Source organism: Ciconia boyciana, chromosome 3, assembly GCF_034638445.1.
Source record: "Ciconia boyciana chromosome 3, ASM3463844v1, whole genome shotgun sequence".
Taxonomy (NCBI): Eukaryota; Metazoa; Chordata; class Aves; order Ciconiiformes; family Ciconiidae; genus Ciconia; species Ciconia boyciana.
In genome coordinates, this window is record NC_132936.1 from 36,223,744 (window position 1) to 36,246,924 (window position 23,181).

Here is a 23,181-nt window from a genome sequence, read left to right on the forward strand (position 1 = left end):
AGACAGCTTTTTAAAATGTAAAACCTCCATGCTAAAAATGGATTTTTTAATTTTAAAAGTCAAATATACCTGAGGCCATGACTTGCAATTTCTGTACAGCTGGCTTGGCAATGCTGTACGTTTTGCAGAATGCAAGTTTTGGATTTAAATATGCCTCGACAAGGCCACAGAGGATTTTGACCGATAAAAATTCGTAAGACCTTTGCGGCCTTCTGCCCGGGCGTGAAGTGAGAGACCAGCGGGCCGCAGTCCTGCGCAGTGTACTCCCGCACTCTTGAAAGTTCATTCATTTTACGCAGTCCGATCCACCTCCTCACCTCCCAAAAGCTGCTGCCTCCGAGCCGATCAAGGCGGGAGCGCCCGAGGCATTACCGGGCGCAGCCCTACTGCGGCCATTTTATCGTCTAGGGGCCGGAGAAGCCGGCGGGGCGGGCGAGTCGGGGGTCTCGGAAGGGAAGCGCTGGTGAGGCCCTGCCGCGCCGTTCATGGAGGAGAGGGGCGGCAGCGCGGCGCGCACCGTTTCCTCGTCCTCCCCGTGTGCTCGGAGGCGCCTCCGGCGGAGTCCCGGCCAGGCCCGTCTCCCCCGCCGAGCGCCATCGGCGGCTGCTGGGCCAGGCCCGGCTGGCAACCGCTCGGGGGGCTGCTGGTGGCGGACACGGTGAGGGAGGAGCGGGCGCGCTGCCGCCGCTTCCTCCTGCACGGGGGCCGGAAGGCAGCGCGGCCCGGGCCGCCGTGCGCGCGGACTGGGGAGCGGGAGAGGGCCGGGCCTCGGCGGCGCCGCCGCCGCTGCGGGTCACCCAGCCTTCCGCAGTGGGGGTGGGCGGCGGAGCGCGCAGGCCGGGGGAAGGGCCAGGCCCCGCCGCCTCTCTGGGCGATGGAGTGAGGGAGCGAGGCTCGGCAGCAGGAAGATGGCCGGTGGCGGCGGCGGCGGCTGCAGAGACAGCTTGTTTCTGGAAGGTGCGTGCATGGCTGAGAGGAGGGGAATGTGGCCCATGGGCTGCGTTTCCCTTCTGGCAACCAGTAAGGGGCACGGTACAGACTGGGGAATGGGGGAGGCGGGCGTGTGTGTGCATCGGGGGGGGGGGGGGGGCGGAATGGGTCCCCTTTGGGGGACGACGACAATGAGAGGTGGCTTCGTGGTGGGGGAAGGGTGGGTGCCGTAAGGGGTGGTTTGATTTGGTGAAAAGAGACCTGCTTTTGAGGGAGGGGTTAGTGAGGGCGATTTGATATCTTTTTCTTTCTTTCTTTTAATTTTCTGAGGCTTTGGAAGTACAGTGTTTTCTTTGTAGGGGCAGAGCGCTGCGAGCAGCCTGGGCTCGGTGTAGCAGGGCCGTTTTCGCAGCGGGAGGAATCTTCTCTCGGAGGGGCGGTGGGCTGGTGGGCGGCCGGGCAAGGTTAGCGCCAGGTGTGGAGGGGAAGCGAGGATTGCTGTGCCGCCTCCCCGCTGCATTTCCCTGCTTTTAGTCTGCTCCCAGGCCCCGGCCTAGCCCGTACCCTTTCCCCCCACCGTAAAATGAGTCTTGTCTCCTTCTAAAATGCTACTTTAAAGGTTTGGGACTGAGGTTAATTTTGGGAGGGGGATCATTCTTACATTTGTAATACGAAGATGATGATGAATCTGTCAGCTGCAACTGAGAGAAACCTTTAGCGTTTATAAACCCTTGAGTAATTTTTTTGATGTACGGGTTTGGTGGGAGTTTTTTGTCACTGTAAAGCTCTTAATTATAATGCAAAAAGTCTCCTGAAATTTGAATATCTTTAACTGTCGAGCCTTTACAGTTTCACCAATTTAAAAGAAAAATCTGCTATTGCAGTCTTGCAAAATTGCTATAAACACATATCCTGATGACACAGGCCAATAGCTTGCTAAGTTCTGCTAAATTACCATGATAACGAAGAAAAATATATGTAATGAAATAAATTGCTCTTCATAAGTAGAGTTTTTCAAGTCAGGGTTAAGTTTAGCATTGGAGATTTTGTAGTACCTATATTATACAGAACATACCTCTTGCAGATTTTCTCTTGCTGCTGGATGTTGGATTTTGTTTTTTATTATTAGAGGTACTGGAATAAAAGCACTGTGTGAACAAAATACTGCTTGTTGTTTTGAATAATTAATCTGAAATTCTGATGTTCAGAAACTCTTTCTGGTTACTAACAGCTGTCATGTTACTTCCCTTCTACCTTTAAAGTGTTTGGTGGTGAAATGCAGACACTCCATTTTTTCCTGAACTCTCTCCGTGGAATATAGTGAGGTTTGTGCAGACAACTAAAAGTGTCAGGGTAATGACTAGTCATTGTCTTCTGTGTGCACCTTGGCTGCTTGCTGGTTGGACAGGTGGCTAAGAAAAGACAGGTTTCATGCGCAACGCCCGCACGTTTTTTACTTCTGAGATCTCTTTCCAACAGCAGGACCAACACGACTCTGGATAGCATCTCTGTTCGAAGCTTCAGTATTCCACGATTGGTGAACCGAGTTATCAGCTGGTTTTGTGTTTCCCCTTTATTTGGGGACGTGTTAATTTTAGGACCAATGATATGACAGAAACCCTAAGGGTGTGTGAGTGTGCACACATGTGTGAAGAAAACCTAATGTGGATGGTGGTGACAAAAAATTTCTGAGGGTGGCCCAAGTCCAAATGGAGTGATAGTACTATAGCAGATCTAGTAAGAGCTGGTAAACTTTGTACTGATTTGAAGCGAAGGAAGAAGGCTTTCAGACATTATTTGAGAGGTTCTTATTAGGGATGGTGACTTTATAGGAAAAAGTAAAGGCATAGACTATATATATCTATGTGGGTTTTTTGGCAATCTCTAATCTGGAAACATACAGCAGCACATTAGATCAACCTTATGATGTTAGAACCACTGTTATCCAAAGGCTAGACAAGCAAGAGAGTGCCGGACTTGTGAAACAAGTATAATGTGGACAAAAATGGGGATAAAAATGTATAGAGTAGGAAATATGGCAACTTCTATTGCAAGATGATGATTAATACATGAACCTAGAGTTACATCTATAACTAGTCTGAGCGTGTATATTTCAAGGGACTGTGTTGAAGTCTGTGTAAGCAACAACCAAAATTGTTTACTTGATGTTTTTGGTAGTGTTATATTAAAGGCTGGTAGAGAGGAGGGGGAGGACTCCTCTGTCCATCCCTGCCATTAATGTGCAAAATGAATTATGTGCCAAATGGATGTTAGATCTATCACTAATTGAACTCAGCCAAGTGGAAACTATGCTGTTTAAGTATGTACCTATATGTTTGTGTGTGTATATATATGGACACAGAAACTTCTGGTCCCGTCATGCTTATGTTGACTATCAGTCAGACTTAAGATAAACATACAGTTAAATTAAGTTAATTGCTTTTAAGTATGGTAGTTGTTCAGAATTTTGGGTTTGATTCCACTGATGTCCAGTAAGATACTGCTTTTTTCTCATTTAACATACCAGATGTTACTATGAAGAAATATAGCTGTCATTCTGCTGTTAAGGTGCTTCCTTTTAATATTTTTATTATTTTATTCTCTAATAAAAACAAAATGGTCTTTCTGGAAGGGGTTCCTTGAGTGATTTATCTGTTGCCTTTCTGGTAATGCTGTTCTTGAACACAATGATTCATACTAGTACGTGGTTTTTGTCCAGTTTTGCGTATCTAATGTGTCATCATTTTTTATGCTGCGTTGTATAGACTTTTATGGAAAATGTGAAAAAGATCCCTAGAACTATAATGTTTGACTTTTTTAAAGCTTCATTTGTTATCACTCTGGAGCAGCACTAATAGTTGATAGACATCACATACATTGATATACATGACCTGCATGTTTACTTTTCTTGAAATGTCAGGACTGTTAGAATTCAGAAGTGTTGAAAGTACCTTATTTTTGTTATTTAAGCTAGTTTGCAAGCGGAATTAGTAAAACTTTTCCCTCATTTTCTGAATTTACTTTCTTACAGTAACGTTTCAAAGTTACGGGCAGAATATGCAGAAATTCATGGTAACAAAGTAGTCCTGTTGCATGGGAATTCTTTCCGGATTTGGAGGACTAGAAATATAGTGATTAGTGATTTCCATCTGCAGGAATTCCTGTGTTTTTCAATTGATAGTCACACCTCAAATATAAAGCAATGATAGGCAAATCTATTTGCATTTAGAATAGGAGGATGTTCAACATGTAGGAATAGAGAGTACTGTTGATTGTTACCCCTGGAGAGAAATAGTGGGAACTGTTGTTATATTCTGCCTCCTTGGATATTATTGAGTTGCAAGGAAATGGTAATTTCTTTTTTCCACCCTTAAATTTGAAGTTTCCCTGTGTTTATGCAGTAGATAACAGGCAAACTTTAAAGTATTCCTAAATACATGTATTTTCCAGAAGAAAGGAAAAACGTTTTATTCCTTCCTGTTTTCTTTTTTCAGTCTCCTGGTGGTTACAGTAGTGATACTGAGAACCAATATTGAAGTTTCTTTTTAAGGACCTCCTTTCTAAGGAATGTTGCCAGTCCCTACCTACAGAGCTGCTGAGAGATTTCAGTGCAATCATGACAGGAATTTGCTCAATTTTCATTCCATTTTCTTGGCTACAGGTTTCATAATAACAATAGAGAAAACTATGTGGACTACCTATTAGCAGCAGCAGAAGAAACTTCACAGTTGTCTGCCAGAGGACTCTAGAAGACTGCTTTGTTTTTCATTCACACGTAAAGAATTGTCTTCACCAAAGCAAGAATTGCAGACTTTTGTATTTTCTTAAAGGTAGCTGAGATTATGGAGTGGTACAGAAACATACAGCATTTGTATATTAGTGTATAGACATAGAGTTGCCATTTGAAGTGGTGGTCAGCCTTTCCTGCTTTTTTTTCCCCTTTCTTTTAATCATGTAGAGAAATCTCCGACAAGAGTAACACAAATTAGGAGGCCAGAGTGGAGTTTATATTCAGATAGAACACTTGAAAATTTTCTACCTGCTATGACTCTTCTCTTTATTTTTCTTTTAACAGTGAGATTTAATTATTAATTTTTTGCAATTGTCTCTGAAGCTGTCTCTGACACTTTGTTTATGACCTAGCGGAGATAAGTATTAGCTTGAAAGTGAGAGGAAGGGATGTTTCAGGTACCATTCCCCACCTTCCATGTCTCTCTCATAATCAAACTCCTGCTTTATGCTGTTGAATTCCTCTCTGATTTGCATCAGTCCCATCAATGTCTGGACATGTTCTGTTAGTTTCTTCTGTTTTTCCTGAGAGTAGTTTACTATCTGAAAGTGGGAAATTCATGTGTCTTCCGTGGCTTGCTTATGTCTCCCAGTTCTCTGACCCGTTCAGAATTTCTTTCCAGCACTGCATACGTGTCTTCTCAGATCTTTGTTCAGCTGTCTTTTCCAGTGATTTTAAGAATAAGAAACCTTCTCATTGACTTCAATGATAGATTATTTTCTAGGAATGAAACCCACTTGTTGACAACTATTTCTCAACAAAGTCAAATTGAAACTATCTTCTTACTGTCTTATTTTTTGTATATGCCAATCTAACTGGAGTGGTAGGTGGCATGAAACATTAAGAAAGGCTGCTTCTTAAAACATGTAGAAAGATACTAAAAATAAACTTCATTTATCTATTAATGCTCTATAAACATATGTTGTAATATGCTTGGTAGCACATTCTAAAGTAATATCCTGTGCCCAAGTCCTCTTCCACATCAGCAGCTTGTTTTTAATTTTGAGACATAGGATTCTAGGAGCCCAGGCTTGTCCTTGGCTTTCTGAGTTGGGAAAGCGTCTGTGCAATTTTCTGATTTTCGTTATGGGGGCATTTATTATTTGGTAGTTTTTCTTAATCAGCTGCTGCTGTAATAATTTTGCAGAAAGTGGGACAGAAGCTTCAGGTGTAAGAGTAACTATCTTGTGTGGGATGCCTCATCCGTTATTTTCTGGCACTTGGATTTGATAGGAAAGCACTACTCTTTCCTCAGAAAAAGTACAGAAATTCTACTGGTTTTTAGTGGCCAAAAAAAAAAATTAAATTGGGAACATTCCTAAAAGAGATTGTAACACTCTTCTTTGTGTAAATATAAATACAAAAGTAATAGTAATAACATAAATAATAACATAATATGTGGCTTGTTAGCAAGCATAAACCAACATTTTGGAAACGTCTTGCATGCACAGATACTTTTACGATGAGCGTATTTGGATATTTTAGTCTTTTGCTTCTTGTTTTATGAACAAGGATTAAACATAATGGATTATTTATTGTAATGATTTCAACAACAACTTTGGCTTTTATTACTGTTGTTTCTGTAAGACTATGCATGGATTTCAGTGCAGTGTCAGACTTCACCTTGTCTATAGAGTTTTAGCTGTGCCTCTTAACTGAGATAACTGAGGGGCGTCAAGGTGTTTTGTGTTGTAGCAGGTCCTATAATGTGAGACTAATCACCAAACTCATAACTTTTAAATATTGCTGTATAAGAATATGAGGCTTTTTTGAGTAATCTCTCATCATTTGGTCTCCTCCTTTCCCACTAATAGCTATTAAACCCTTTTGTTTGCAGAGGAGTAGAGATCTCACAGGTAAATAGCTAGAAATTTTGTGAAACTTGCCCACTTCTGTGAAACAGGGAAGTAAAAATTAGTGTCCCTGAAGTGAAGGTTTCAGTGTTGCCTCAGCATGGTTTGGTTTGCTGCTAACTGGTCTTAGTACATATACTGGCTGAGCAGTCAGGGGTCAGGGCAGCTAGAGGACTCGGTACACAGGACAGCGTATGCCTCCATCTCTGTGTGTGTTGCAGAAAGGAGTGGAAGAGCGTGCAGGATAGCTTAAGATACTGCAGGAGGCTGAGAAAACAAGATAAATAGAAATGGAGCTGTTGTGGTGGGGGAGGCTGTGGACATAGAGCAAACAATTTCTTTTTTGGGGAAAAAGGGCAAATATAATTCTTAACTTGGTTGTTCTAAAAGGCACTTCTGTTGGGGGTGGGAGCGGAGCAGATATGGAAAGTTCCTTTCTTTTGGCCCATGTTTTAGCACCTATTCGGTTTTGGTTTGGAGGGTTTTTTTTAAGGTAGGGATGTTCTTACATAGGTGGAAATCTGTCTGATGCTCTGTACTTTATTACCTCTTGCTTAAAATTATGAAAATTAAGGCACTAGTAAAAATATTACTATTCTTACTCGTCATATAGAATTAAACCTGGTTTTATCTTACACACTTAATTTTTAAAAGCATGTGTTCCTAAACTTCCTCTTACTGTGTTCAACAGCCTAGCATGTGTAATATTTTCAGGTGAAGCTGATCTTAAGGCATGGTGAAGTCAAAGTTGGTGTTTTGTGTTGGTCAAGTCAGTTGCTTATGAATGTTGTGTTCACAGGAGTAAGTGGCATTTCCATAGTGGGTGCTCAGCAGCCTGTGTTGATGGATATCATGATGCAAAAAGAATTACATGGCAATCTTTATTTCCCTGATCCTTCACGAATATAAGATAACAGATGTTCTTAATTCTGCTACTGAGGCCATGAAATTTCATTTCCTTTAGGAAATGTGGAAAAGGTAACCAGTTCTTAAATAATGGGTTAAAATCAAATAGTGTATTTTTAATCATTAAACCACTGCCTAATTCAGTGACACATGGAACCTTTTTTTTGAGAACTACTAACACGTTATAAGTAAAGCTTAGTATTTCATTAGTACATAGACACATTTGTGAGATGTCTTTTGAGTACTTTCAATAGAATGTCGTAAAAGTACTGAAAACTTACTTAATTTTCTTGTATGGTGTAGTCTCCCTGCACAGAACTGGGGATTGTGCCAAATGGAATTCAGTCTCTGATTTACAGTCTAGTATAAATCAGAACACGGAATGGCTAATGGTTATTTGGGTACTGTAGCTAACAGGAATGATTAAGAGCAGATAACTTTTGAGAAGTTGTTTTGTTTTTATTTATGGTGTAATGTCTGCTGCGAGTTAAAGAAATAGCATTTTGGCAATTCTGCTGTTGGAATAACTTTTTCCTAAATAATCTGTGGAAGGAATTATGTTCTAATACGTATGTTCTAATATATGAGGATAGTTGGTTACTGAAAGGACTGTAGTAAATACATGAGTACTGATGTCTTGTATTTAATGTACACTAGCAATATGCAGCATGGATATCAAATTTAAAAAGAATTCTTTCAAAATAAACTGTCCAAAGAGTAGTAAAATGATTAAGGTGCAATGCTATTGTCTTGTATAAGCTAATGATAAGTTGGGTATATGAATTCCCTAAACCAGTGAACTGTGACGTTGCTGCTTTTATCTTATGCTGCGACTCCATTTTGGATGTAAAGCTGCATGCCAGCTATTTATTGGTTCTCTTTGCAAGGCTTAAAATTATTAACTCATTTGGGCATAGGGACTAACAGAAACTTATTAACTGATTAGAGGGAGTTGTGTTGCAGCTGTGCTGCTCTTAGGGCTCACTGCTGCAGGTGGGGTAGAGGGAGAGGTCTACTTCTCTTCCCCCTTTGCCCCCCCCCCACCCCACCCCAATTCCAGCCTCATGGTGTGTCTTGTACTGTCCACCACCCCTGAGACTTACCAGTTTATTGCCAAAGAGATTGAATTTGCTGTGTACTGTTTTACCAGATTGGCACTTTGCCAAACCTCTGTTGAATTTGCTCACTGGAGGGCAAGCGGGAGAGGCAGGACAATGGCTTGGATTGGTGAGAGCAGACAGATTCTGCATGTGAGAGGAGTAGGACATTCCCCCTTTCATCTCTTTCTGGTGAGCTGTTAAGTCAGGTTAAGGAGTAATACATAACTTAAACTTTAGAATAAATACTTTTGTGTAACAACAGCTTTATTCTGCCCAGGGAAATTCAGTTATTTTAAATAACAGGCTGACTTCTGCACAGAACAAGTTTATGGTGAAGGCTGGAGACTGGAGGGAATAAATGAACAGGCTGTGGTTATTCTTCCCAGGTTGGTCAGCAGGCCTTTAAAAAGTTTTTAACAGGCAAGTGTTGCATGAGGCAAGGAAACATTTCTGAATGCATGTCCTAGTAATTCCTATGAAAGAATAATTTGGAGTGAAAGACACTGAATTTGGGATATCTTTCTCTGACTGAGTCTTGAATGATTATAAATAAAGAACAGTGATGATTCAGAAACTCTGTGGGAAGCCTTCCTGGGTTTTTGTTTGTTTGTTTTCAGACCATATAAGCTGTAGCTGGAGCAAAGTCTCCCTGTTTTTTGTTTTTGTTTTTTTTTGTTTGTTTGTTTGTTTTTTTTTAATAAGACTTGCCACAACCATATTTTAGGAATGATAAATACCAATAATATTTTACTAGTGTGATAAAACATAATATTATATGAAATGATTAATATTATGTAATCGTAGACATTTATGTCTGTAAGAAACAGCTGCAAAAATATTTGTTATTTTCATGAGAATGTTTTTATCCAGTGCCATACAGTTGTTTCACTTGTACTAAAATTCATTCTACTGATGTATTTTTATTAATGTTGTAGGATATAATGTTGTGTTTGTTTGGCATGTCCAATTTTTATGGGTCATTTAGCAAAATATGAATATCCTGCTGATGACAGAATTTAATACGACAGTCTAACAGAAAGATTATTCAAGAGTCCATTAGAAGAGAATTTGAACTATGCAGTAGATGTTAGGTTTCATATTTACAATTGCCTTTGTAATTTCTGAGGCTCATTTCTTTTAGAAACACTTACTAGAGTCCGTTGTAACTTTATTTCTACCAAGGCATACTGCTCAAGAGGCAATTTAAGGATCCTTTACAATTGGGAATAAACTTTCAAAAGTGAACTTTGGACTAGTCTGGTCCAGGTTATTATGATTGCATATACCTGGTACAGTGGGGCAGTAAACCTTTAACTGAGATTACTAGTTCTGCTGCAAAGCAAATATGTTGTAGCTCAATCTTTACCTCATGAATACTATGAAAAATAAATATCTGTCATTAATGTAGTAAAGAAGTTGTTTGTTGTCTAGCAAAGCCTTTGTTAGATGGAAAAGGCACTGCTTCTTACTTGGAAGAAAGACTTACTCTGTCCCCTGTGACAGAAGGAACTGATAGATCAAGGTAATAATGAATTTCATGTTTGGGTGAAGGTGGCTGAAACTTATCTCCAGTTGCAGGATGGTTTCTTAAGAAGTTGGATGTTTTGCCTTAGCTGTCTTTTGAGTGATATTTCTTGAAGAGTAGGTTCATAACTGGCTGGAATTAGCAAGCTGGCGTGTTGTTATATTAAAAATTAGTTGATTGATAGCACTTCCTCATCTTCTCTGCCTTTATAAGTAATTACTGAGATGTTTGTTTTTTCCAGGGATGTCAAAGTTATTTTTTAGCTTTTCAAAAATAAAGCCTGCTTAGTGAATTTTAGCATGCTGTGGTTTAGTTAGCAGTTGTCAGTGTTCCTTAAACTCGTTGTTAGGTCTAGTGAAGTTTGATACTTCCATTACAAAGATTCCTGTGTTTTTAATGCAGTAACGTAGTTGCGTTACATCATGCCTCACTGCACTGATGATCTCTAGTTGCAAAGGGAGTTGAAGTATATAGTGTATCTAGTGTGAGCAGGAGGCTGTTGCCTATAAAAAAAACAAAATCAAAGGAATGCAACACAAATATAAACAGACACGATTTACTTGGTTTTTAACTGTGTGTGTATTTGCAGGGTCGTTTTCTAACTCTTAGCAGTCCCCATGTGTGGGGCCATACTGTGTGGCCATGCAAGTAATTGTGACAGCAATTTACAACACAGCCAGGCCTACCTAACTGCTCTGTGCTGCTCAGAGTGACAGTTCTGCTGCCCCTTCCAGAGACAGCGGGCTCACAGCTTTGCTTGAGTCAACACCAGCACTTCTTTGACTTCATGGCAAGTTGGCTGAAGGAACTAAATTGGCAGAAAACTAATCCTGAGCGGGGAAGTGTTGGTGGAGCTAGTCTGTATTACTTTTCATCCGTATCAGCAATCTAATCCAGTTGACTGCCCTCTCATATGGATATGAAAGCTTGCCAGTGTCACTAAGAATAGGGAAGAAAACCCAGGTCTTTGGCCTTTACAGAAAGGCAAATGCAAATTTTTCTCACAACTTAGAGTTTAACTAACTTTCATCCTCCTTTCATCCTTTCCCTACTCAGATTTTTCTGAGATGTGCCTTTTTCATTTGACCAAATTATTGAGGTTTTCTTGGTTGTTGAGTGTTTTGTTTGTGTGTGCTTTTTTTGCTGTCCATTTCAGATGAATTTTGAACAACTGACAACATCAAAGAAGTGTCTTGCTTTTTTCTGCTTTAAGTACATTTTAGAGTTTCTTCTTCTATCCTACATTTGCAAGTTATTTTCTTGTAGAAGTCATGGAACCTTTCTGGACTTTAGTTTCTGTATGTTTTTATAGAGGGGATAATATCTATCTGACATCATCTTTGAAAGTTTGCAGGATAAATCCAGAAGTGTTAAATAATACAAATTCTTGATTTTTTTTTCTTCTTCCTTTTGGAACGTGGATGCAGTGCTTTATCTCAACCTGACATTCCAATTATTGCAGCAAACCTGGAAACCTTCTCAAAGTGTTGGTTGCCTAATTTCCAGGTAGTTAGGCTAGGTTGTTAATCTTAGGCTAGGTTGTTAATCTTACTCTGTATGTAACTGCCTTTCCGCGCTTTCTAAAAATAGATTGCTGTTTGTTTAGTGCTGCTATATGCTCAGCTGCACAAGCTTAGCTTTTTTATGAAGATGGATCCCACGGTGCATAACTAAGTCTAAAATCAGAAGTGTGCAAATCAGATACATAATATACTGTAAGGTTTCCTGCTGTGTTTTGCTTATCTTATAAAACTCTTCCAGTGTTCAGAATTTGAGATCATATGTGATTAACATCACATACTGATTTTCCACAGAAATCGTATTCTGAAATTCTTGTTCAAGTGTCCTCTTCCTTGGAATGGCTTGTTGGCTTTAGGTACTTTTTCACATTTTGGGAGTAAATTGGCAGTTCAGAAATTGTCCCTAGCCCATCCTAACCTTTTATCCTCCAATTTTTCCTATAAAATAGGAAGATATCTCTCCTATATTTATCTTTCCTATAAAAATGCTGAAACTTTCTTCTTTCTTTCTGAATTTTACTATATCTCCAGTCTAGCAATAGAGGTCTTAGGTAAGTAGAGAATTATATATATTCATAATGCTAGAGATGAAAAAATTACTTTTTTGTTGTTTTTTTTTTCCTTTATTGTTGGATCCTGCTTTTGATGTTGTTTAAATTATTTTACTTGTGTGGAAAGTTTGAGTGGGTGGCAGACTTATTCAGGAAAAAGAAGGGAAGTGGCTGAGGTACTTCATTTTGGAAGTGTTTGTGATGATGGTGCAGTTGCCTTAGGTGATGTTTTGTATCTACGAGTAGTCACTGGTTTTACTTGACTGCTGGTTGGAGTCATGCAGGTTGGAACCTCTGGTCCAAACCAAACCCAGTTACAGCAGGTTGCTCAGGGCTTTGTTCAACCTCCATGACCTCACAGGTCAACCTGATCCATTCCTGAGCACCCTCATGGTAAGAAATAAACTCTTTCATTGAGTTGGAATTTTATTTGTTCCAGCTTGTGTCCATTGCCTCTTGTCCTTTTGCTGTGCATCTCTGTGGAGAGTTTGGCTTTATCTTCTCTCTGCTTTCCTGTTAGGTAGTTGAAAACAGGAAAAAGGTCTCCCCTCCCCCCTTTTTAAGGCTGAATAAACCCAGCTTTTTTAGCCTCTCCTTATATGTCATGTGTTCGATCCCTCTGGCTATCTTGACAGCCCATCACTGAACTTGCTCTAGTGTCAATGTCTTTGTTATACTGGAGAGCCCAAAACTGAATGCAGCACTCCAGTTACAGTTTCATATGGAAGTGCCATGTGGAGGGGAAGGGTCACTTCTCTTGACTGCTGGCTAAACTTTTGCTAATATGTCATGTGGTTGGCCTTCCTTGCTGTGGGGTGCACTGCTGACCCATGTTCAATTTGCTGGCCACTGGGACCCCCAGATTCTCTTGAAGAGCTGCTTCATAGCCAGTTGTCCCCTAGCCTGCTCTGCTGCGTGGGCTTATTTGGTCCCAGCTGTAGGACTTTGCATTTGCTTTTGTTGAACTTCATAAGGTTCTTGTCAGCCCATTTCTCCAGCCTATCAGGTCCCTCTGAATAGCAGTCCTGGCTTCCAGTGTATTAACTTCCCTGAATTTGGTGTTGTCTGCAAACTTGCTGAGTGCATTTGGTCCCAGCATCCAGATTATTAACAAAGTCATTAAACAGTATTGGCTTCAGTACTGATTGCTGAGGGATGCCAGCATCTGGATTTGTACTGCTGGTCATCACCCTTTGACCCCAATGGTCCAGCTGGTTTTCCCCTCACCTTCTCATTCATTTACTCAGTCCATGTCTCTCTGGTCTGGCTATAAGGACCATGTGGGAGACGATGTCAAAGGCCTTGCAACACCCGTTGCTCTCCCCTTACCTACACAGCCAACCATCTGAATGCAGTTGGGTTAGTTGGGCACAATTTGCCCTTGGTAAATCCATGCTGGCTGTTCACTTTCTTGTCATCATGTAGCTGGGAGTGGATTCCTGGAAGAGTTGATCCATAACCTTACCAGGGATTGAAGTGAAGCAAACTAGCCTGTAGTTCACCTTGTTGCCCATCTTGAAGATTGGTATGATGTTTTTCCAGTCATTGGGAATATCTCTCATGCCATGACCTTTCAAAGATAATGTAGAGTGGCCTAACAGTGACATTGGCGAGCTTCCTCAACACCATCAGATACATCCTGTCTGATCCTATGGAATTCTACATTTACAACTGGCTTAAGTGTTCCTTAATCATATCTTCCTCAACAATGGGTGATGTTGCATTCCCACAGATTCTCCTGGTAGAGTTGGGGAACTGGGAGGTCAGAGGGCAGAATTTAGCGGTGAAATCTGGAGGGGCAAAAAAGAAAGGATCAAGTTCTTCAGTTTTTTCTGAGTCCTTTGTCACTAGGTTCCTGTCTCATTGAGCAGTGGGCCCACATTTTCCTTAGCATTCCTTTTGCTGCTGGTGTAAAGAAGCAGTCTTGAAGTACTTCTGCATTGTTTTCTGATGCTATCGTAAGGGCAGTGTCCTTGGGTGGTACGTCTACATCTCTATTGGGAGAATCAGTAGAAAAGGTCAAGAAGCACTAGTTGTCCATTGTGTGGTTACCATCACTATCTTCCCAGAAAAACCTTCAGGGACATCGCGAAGAAAATGTTTAACATACTTAAAAGCTCTATTGTCCTTTTATCCTCCTCTGTTACTCCTTGTTAATACTTGGAAAATGTTAAACACAGTTCAGCAAATCATCAAACTTAAGCAGCTCTGTGTTCTTAAGTCCAATCATTCTACATTATATTCTGTACTGTAAGCAACCCAATGTGTGTGAAAGTCCTGAACAAAAAAAAGAAGTCATTTATCAGAATATGCAGATGATTTTCCCCCTTTGAACTACAGATCTCTTACAAATGCTTTTTCTTTGCAAACTTTTTGTCCAGGTGTGGCTGCTCTGTATTTATCCTTGGTTTTCTTTTGACATCACATTCTTGAAAGGGTGGGGTTTTTATTAGCCATCTGAGAAATTAAATTGCCTTCAGGTGTGAAAGAATGTCCATACTTTGTATCCATTACACTGGTGTCATAGAACTTTACTACTGAACTCCGTGCTTCATGTAATATCTCATTTACTATCAATTTATGATTACTGCCTATTATTGGAAGTGATTTTGACAGTTTTTTTGCATCTGCAGCTAATTTAGGGAGAGGAAAGTTAAAGCATCTTTTAAAGGTACAGATTTAGAATCTATTGCTTAAATGTAGGTTAGGTTACGGTTCTGTGCAGATTTCTTTGGTATCCTTAGTGCCTAAAACAGTCGCAGTTCCTGGATGCCCCTTACCTCTGCTGTGCTGTCACAGCTGTGCTATGATAGTGTGGTTGAACAGAAGAGGGAACTGATATGGTTGAAAAATATCTTTCCCCCTACCCCGCTGCTCAAGGTATTTTTTCCTGAATGAGTTTCCTTCCCCAGGTTTGCTTTCAGTGAAGAAACAGCTGTGCTGATGTACGCAGGGTGCAGGACAAGAGCAAGAAGCCCCAGCTTTTAGGAAGTGTGAGGGGGACATAAACCTGTTTGTGTACTGCTGCTTCAGAACGTGAAAATGCAACGTCACGGTGGTTACACAGTTGATGTACTAGAGCTGATGGTATCAAAGCTGGAAGATAAAAAGCTATTTTGCATAGAAGCCTGAGAAGCCTGTCTGAAAGAATAATGAAGCAATGGGGAAAGTAAAACAATTAAAAAGAATTCCTGTGTCAGATTTTTATGAGTACTTGTATCCTCTTAACAATATATGTGATGACTCTAAATTAACAACAGATTAGAAAGCTCAGCAGCATTCTTTTTAATTTACTTAAACATAAGTCTGGATGAAGGCAATGATTCTGAGCACATTTAAATTAATTTGCTTTTTTTGTGTGAATGCTGCAGTGTCTGATGAGTTGGTTGCAGTTGTGATGGTCTAAGCATTTGTAAGATGAAGCTTGTATAATTTCTTTTTTTCAGACCACTGTAACTAGGGAAAAAGAATGTAAACTTCACGTCCTCCTGGAAAAAAATCCTTGGTCCTGAACCAAACCTTTGTTTAATTTAGGTTTCATATTTAGGGTTGTTCTTGGAAACGCAGAAAGAGATGTGATCTCAGCAGATGAAAGACTTATAAAAGCTTCTGTGTGTTGTAGCAGAAACCTTAAAGTCTCTACTGCTGTATTCTGGGGGTGGTGGGGTGTTCTTCTGGCAATCCAGTGATACATCTGAGGAAGTTACTTTCCTAGAAAAGTTGGTCTTCATGTGGCCAGTAAATGCATCTGGTATCTGTGGTGGGTTAACCTTGGCTGGACGCCAGCTGCCCACCAAGCTACTCTATCACTCCCCTCCTCAACTGGACAAGGGGAGAGAAGATATGACGAAAGGCTCATGGGTCAAGATAAGGCCAGGGAGAGATCACTCAGCAATTACTGTCATGGGCAAAACAGACTCGACTTGGGGAAATTAATTTATTGCCAATCAAAATCAGAGTAGGCTAATGAGAAATAAGAACAAATCTAAAAAAAACCTTCACCCCACCCCTCCTTTCTTCCCGGGCTCAACTTCACTCCTGACTTCTCTACCTCCTCCCTCTGAACGGTGCAGGGGGATGGGGAATGGGGGTTGTGGTCACGTTGTCTTTGCTGCTCCTTCCTCCTCACACTCTTCCCCTGCTCCAGCATGGGGTCCCTCCCACAGGAGACAGTCCTCCAGGAACTTCTCCAACGTGAGTCCTTCCTACAGGCTACAGTTCTTCACGAACTGCTCCAGCATGGATCCCTTCCATGGGGTGCAGTCCTTCAGGAACAGACTGCTCCAGCGTGGGTCCCCCATGGGGTCACAATTCCTGCCAGCAAACCTGCTCCAGTGTGGACTCCTCCATGGGGCCACAGGTCCTGCCAGGAGCCTGTTCATGCGTGGGTTCTCCCCAGGGTCACAACCTCCTTCAGGGCACATCCACCTGCTCTGTTGTGAGGTCCTCCATGACCTGCAGGTGGATATCTGCTCCACTGTTAACCTCCATGTGCTGCAGGGGGACAGCCTGCCTCACCATGGTCTTCACCACAGGCTGCAGGCGAATCTCTGCTCTGGTGCCTGGAGCACCTCCTCGCCCTCCTTCTTCACTGACCTTGGTGTCTGCAGAGTTGTTTCTCTCACGTATTCTCACTCCTCTCTCTAGCTGCAGTTGCTGTTGCGCAGCAGTTTTTTTTCCTCCTTCTTAAATATGTTATCCTGGAGGTGCTACCACTGTTGCTGATGGGCTCAGCCTTGGCCAGTGGCGGGTCTGTCTTGGAGCTGGCTGGCGTTGGCTCCGTCAGGCATAGGGGAAGCTTCTAGCAGCTTCTCACAGAAGCCACCTGTGCAGCACACCCACCCCACCCCCCCCCACCCCCAACCTTGCCACATAAACCCAATACAGCATCATATCCAAAACAATAAAAAGAAATAGGTATGTTTTTCTAGACAGCTGTAAAATAGATTGATATGGAATGATTGGCCTTAGAGCACAGGGTACAACACGTGCAAAAAAATCTTCTATTATGATATCTTCTGTTGGACACTAGGACTTCACTAAATACTGTGTATGTCACTCCTCACTTCAGTGTTTTAGGCAGAATTTTAAAGGATTTTTTTACAAATGCACAGCTTTGCTCTTATTTCATGGAGTCACTGTGAAATTTTTTCCTCCCATTTAGGACTTCCTTAACGACACTGTTGAATGATAGAAACTCCTGCTAAAGGAGTTTACAAAACAGTGTCCACGTACAGTAACTTGAAGGTGTTAATCTGCTTTCTCCCATTCTTCCTACAAGCATAGTTTGTTTTGTAATCCAAAATTTATTAATTGGGTTTTACACAAAAAGACAGTATGAAGATTTTTAAAAGGGTGGCTTCAGGATGTGGTTAATAATGCCATAAAAGTTTTTATTAGAACTAAAATCTTAAGTATTTTTTCAGCAAATTTTTGTAATTGGCTTTTTAAAAATGACATGGAACTGATCACAGTTATTTTAAAAAGTGGTGATATACGTTAGATACACCTGTTTAAGATGTCCATTTAAATTCCATCTAGTTTCTGGGGCTCAGAATTGCTAATCTCCCTTGGTATAACAGCACCAAAGGAAGCTTATAGTGGGAGGAAAAATGATTTGTCATTGCTAGTGAAATATGCTCTAGCATGCTGCCTTTCTTGGGCAGAGGCATAGCAATTGGCTTCTCTTGGCTCAATATCTTAGGGCTAGGTCTGCTTATTTGAATATTTTCACCTTCTGAGTATAAATGTGTCTTGCTGATTAAAATGGTCTTGGTAGTTAGTATACATAGTAAAAATTGCAGCATAGAAGTTCCAAACTTAAGTCTTACTACAAACTAGTTAGTTAGAAACTTAGCCTGTGTGATAGATGACTTGTTATCCCTGTTTTTAAAAAACAACAATCCTGTATAGAATCAGATCCCAAGTGACCATTCAGGTCGAGTAACTCAGGTGAACAATCTGGCTAACATGGTGGTATACTTCTAGATTTGCATTTTTGGTAGGACTAAGAATACTAGAGAGAGTGGCAATTGATCCAGAGATGAGGGAGCAGAGCTGGGGTACTAAGACCATCCTTCCATGGACAATTGAGCTGGTCTGTAGTGGTGGACTGGATTATTGCACGAATAGGTTGCTGGGTTTATGACAGTAGACAGAATCCGTGGTGTGTTGTTTCTTGGGAGCAGAGACAGTAAACTTTATAAGATATCTGAAGACTTGTAGAGAATGCGACAGAAAAGCTGGAAGCGTTGATGCATGTGATAGAAATCTTAGCATCTTCTGTAGCAGGTGCAGGGCCACAAAAATGGACAGTTGCAATCTCAGAAAAAACGTGCAGGGAAGATGAGTTAACATCTGCAAATTCTTTCTTTAGAGAGGGAGTTCTGTGCAGTGGGGATGGATTTTCTCAAAACAAAAATAGAACCAGTCTCGTGGCACCTAGAGTGGGAGGGGGCCAATACATGTGGAGCAGCACATGGTGTGATGTAATTTATGCTCAGTGGATAAAACTATTAAAAAAAAAAATAAATCATGTCCTCTACTGAAGTTGGTAAAACTAAGGTAGGAACTGATGTAGAAAATAATGTACAAATAGTCTGATTTAAACAGAAAAAGAACCCAAAGAAACCACATATCAATAAAAGTGTTTGCTTCATTTGTGTAAAGAAACCTAGAAAAATATTTTAGGTAAAATGGGAGCACTGGTAACTGACAGAATTAACTTATTTTCCTTCTATCTAATTTCAAATAGGTAGAGGGACATTATGACAAATTGAGACTAAAGGGGGACTGGTGGAGAATCAATTGTGTTGCTTGAATAAGTACTATATGTTCCACAAAATGTTCAAATCAGATAAGACTTAAATAGCTCCAATAGTTGTATGAAATCCAGATAGATTCAAGGACTATGTAAAAAATATGACATTGGAATTACATTACCAGTTACTTGACCAGGATGATGACTATTGTAACCTGTTAAGAGAAACTCTAAAAGCTGCTGGGATAGCAGACACAGATACTGAGGGAAGTCTCGGTGAAACACTACCTTCCAGTTTCCTTCTAGAGGAAAACATTGTGCACAAAAAGCAGTAGCAGTGTGCTTCATCAATTCCCTTTCATGTGAAATTGGGACTCTTGGATGTACTTGTCCTGCAGCATATAGTGAGTGTTGTTGGGAGAATCTTGCAAGGTGTTCATGAAGTACATAATGTCCTGCAAGGATGCTGAATTTCTAAATCTGAAGGAAAACCATCCAATACAGAAATGCTTAATTAAAAAAAAAGACTACAGAAAATCTTAAGAAACTCTTTGAAAAGAAACTAAAAGATGCAGCCAGAGTGTAAAATATTTACAGACATCTTGGGAGTTATTTAAAGACACCATATTGGAGGCTTACAGCACATGCATGGTGCTTATTTAAATAGACTTCAGAAGGCCCCCCCAAAATGTTGGCAGGGCTAAACAGCAGGGTAAGAGGAGATGTCTGAAATAAAATATCATCGTTCTTGCATCTGAACTTTTGTCTGAATGATGAAAATAGAGAAAAATAAAAAAGCTGGTGGATTAAACCTGTAATTCTAATGAGGCACATAAAAAATTTTTGATGAGTAACTCCCAACAGACATAAAAACTATTGTTAAGTATTTCTTCAAACTCAGCAGAAAAGTTTCTGGAGTATCTGTAGGCTCACTAGACAACTGAATTGTAAAAAGTGGCTTTGGAGAATACAAGGTCGTAACTGAAAAATGGAATTGCTTGCACCCACTTTAGCAACACTTAGAGGTCGTTATGCCAGAATATTTCTTAAGAAGGAATGTGATAGAGTTTATGACTCAAAACAAAACATTAGTGGAAGAAATAGTATATTAAGCAAAAAATATACTATTCAAAGTATAGTATTGATCCAAAAACATTAGTGGAAGAAATAGTATATTAAGCAAAAAATATACTATCCAAAGTATAGTATTGATTCAAAGTATATATCGATCCAAAGTATAGATTCTTGAAAGGATCAGAGGCCATTCATGCAAGTGTTGCGTGAGGAACTGGGGGACAAAGGAGCTAATGACTGTAGCATGTTACTTGTCAGTTAGCATTGTCTTTCTGCTACAGGTAAAGAAGGTAGTTAGTGTGACACCAGCTTTTCAAAAAGGCAGTGGAGGTATTTGAGGAACTTTACATTGGTGAGCTTTGTGACCATACAACCCAGATTTGTAGAAATGGTAATGAAGACCAGAATTAATTTCATCGTTCCCTCTGTAAAGTCCTTTACCAAAGGCTTTTGGAGAGTTTTATCCAGAGCTGCCTCTGGATAAAATGGAAAATTTTATAAGGAACAACTAGCAACAGATGGAGAGAGAGGGCAAAAATGGTTAATTTTGTTAATAGAAGGAGTAACCCATTGAATTCCACAAGGTTCTGTGTGTTAACATTCATGCACAGATATAAGGAAAAGGGTTTGATAGTGAGGTGATGAATTTTGTAAATGTTGCAAACTTTACTTGGGTTAGTATAATAACTAGCTATTTAAAGAAAATTGTAGATGCTCAGGTTTTGGGTTATGTGGGTTAAAATCATATATGAATTTCAGTGTAGGTAAATGCCAAGTAATCTAAGTCAATGAGAAGTAGGAAGGAGAATTTTTATAGACAGTGATTGGCTCTGAACTGGTTCTTACCAAACATGAATGAAAGATGGAATTACCTAGTACATGAAGATCAATGCAGTTCTCCATAGCAGTGAAACCAGCAAATCCAGTATTAAGACTTATTAGGAAAGGAATAAAGAACAAAACAGAAACATCATGCTGCTTCTGTAGAAATTCACGGCACGTATGCATCTTGAATATTCCTCATAATGTTGGTATCCTCTTCTCATCTCAAAAAGGATACAGTAGACTAGAATAGGTTCACAGAGAAGCATTGAGAGTGATTTAAAGGCATGAAACAGCTTTTATGTGAAGAAAAATTAAAAAGACACAGGTTTGTGGGTGTTTTTTTCTTTTTCTGCCTGGGAAAAGGATGACCGTGAAAGAACACAACAGAGATCTATGCAATCATGAGTGAATAGGGAAGGATTACTTATTACTATCTTCCAAAGTGCAAGAACTGAAGGAGTGGAGTACTAAGTAGGAGCAAAAGATGCCAGATTGAATCAGGACAAACAAAAGGAGATACTTGTATAATTAAGCTGAGGTATTATTTGCTACAAGATGCTGTTGATTCTGTAAAGTAGGGTTGATTAAAAAAGCAAGTGGGGAGAAGAAAAAGGCTAGCAAAGGCTGTTAAACACAAAAATATCACCCATGGCTCAGGAAGTCCTCGGTAGTTGCAAGTAGCTGGAAGCAGAGGTTGAATATGCAATAAATATTTCTTTATGCACTGTTTATGCTTCACCCTAGACATCTGTTGTTGGTTGTGATTTTTTTTTTCTTTTCTGTCAAAACATAGAGTTGCATTTGTTATTTCTAAATACATTTCCAACTATCTAAAGGAAAACATAGTAAGAAAAGACATATTTAAATTATACCAAAATCAAAGTTGCTGCATAGTTTGTCATACAGAATTTGTGTGAGATGGCTCTTAGTCACAATAATTAGGGCCCAGGGTGAACAGTGCTTTGCCTTAATGAGTGCTGTCTCCATGCTCTGGACCTCTTTCACTTAAGAATACCCCCATGCCATCATATTGTGTGAAAATCTCCATACTGTTGCATATTGCAGTAGATAAATCTGATATTCGATGTAGTGTGACTGTTCTTAGAAAGTTCATGTTTTTACTTAGTTTACTTACTTTCAGCTAACACTGAAATTTCAATTAGCATCAGATGTTAATTCAGGTCAGTGTGAGATGTTGAAGTAAAAAAAAAAGCCTATTATGTTGAAATTGTACTTGGGGCAGTTCAGAACTGTTGCTTTTATATGGAAAAATTAAATATGTGCTTGGGTATTAGACATTTAAATAATAACTTTCAGGACCCTTTCTGCATGTGGCATATAATTCATATCAGAAAAAGAACCCTTAAATTTAGAGGTGCCAGTATAACAGTTGAAATCCTTGTAAAACTACCTCACATCATCATTTTTAATAGCTTGCTGACTTGTTGCATTAGTAATCAAGATGTTGACAGATACTAATTTGTATTTATTTAGGAAAATGAGTCACCACTGCATTGATGAACTTATTTTGTCAAATGATAGTTAAAGATTGACGTGAACAAAATAAATACTTGGGGAAAATATATACATCTGGTTTACTCCTCTAGTTTGTGTTGATTAATAACTCAGCTTGAAATCAAGACTTATCTTAACTTGTTCTCATTTCAGCTTTGGATAGATCACAGTCCAAGAGAGATGGAGGTTTTAAAAATAATTGGAGCTTTGATCATGCAGAAGAAAGTGAAGGAGATGCAGAGAAAGAGTAAGGATGCTTTTATCTAGGCTATTGAAAGTATAAGTGTCTATTTCTAAATAAACTTTTTTTGTAATTTATTAATAAGAAACAATATATTATATAAAAATTTCAGTTATTAAGAAAAATGATTTCAAAGAAGTTATTATTTTAAATAGTATTGCCTTATAAAAATGCATTATAATGTAAATCTAATTGTGAACATGGTGCTTACAGCACAGGGCACAGTACATTTCAAAAGTGTTGCAATTGTCTTTGGAGCTACTGTGTAAGTCTAAGGAACACAGACAAGAAATACATTAACATGCAAAGTAAGGAAATGGAAAGGTAGGGTATCCAAGCAGCTTCAATTTTTCCTTTTAGTGGTGATCCTACTCACTGCTTCACAGTTATGATGGAGGTGTTTCAGTAGCTGTAGGCCTACATCAAGTTAAACTGAACTTAAAAGACTGAAGGTTTTTCTCCCTTGTGCTTATCTCACTGCATAGAGTTAAGGCTGTTTTTGTTCCCTGATCATTTATTTCTTTACTTAGTATGTTTGGGTTTTGACTAAAACTTAAACCCTATGTGTGTAGTTTGAGTACATACTTTGTC

General features: G+C 39.8%; 1 protein-coding gene across 2 annotated transcripts in view; it reads left to right on the plus strand.

Moving 5' to 3' along the window:
• The first annotated feature begins 402 nt into the window (after window positions 1-402).
• SENP6 (SUMO specific peptidase 6) overlaps window positions 403-23,181 on the plus strand; it is an 85,392-nt gene continuing 62,613 nt past the window's right edge. Inside the window, exons 1-2 of one of the 2 annotated variants that reach the window (XM_072855321.1) lie at window positions 403-957; window positions 22,503-22,596. In XM_072855321.1, the coding sequence (XP_072711422.1) occupies window positions 909-957; window positions 22,503-22,596 (143 nt within the window). In that variant the 5' untranslated portion in view covers window positions 403-908. The remainder of the gene's footprint in view (window positions 958-22,502; window positions 22,597-23,181) is intronic. The other variant, XM_072855322.1, reaches the window with a different exon arrangement.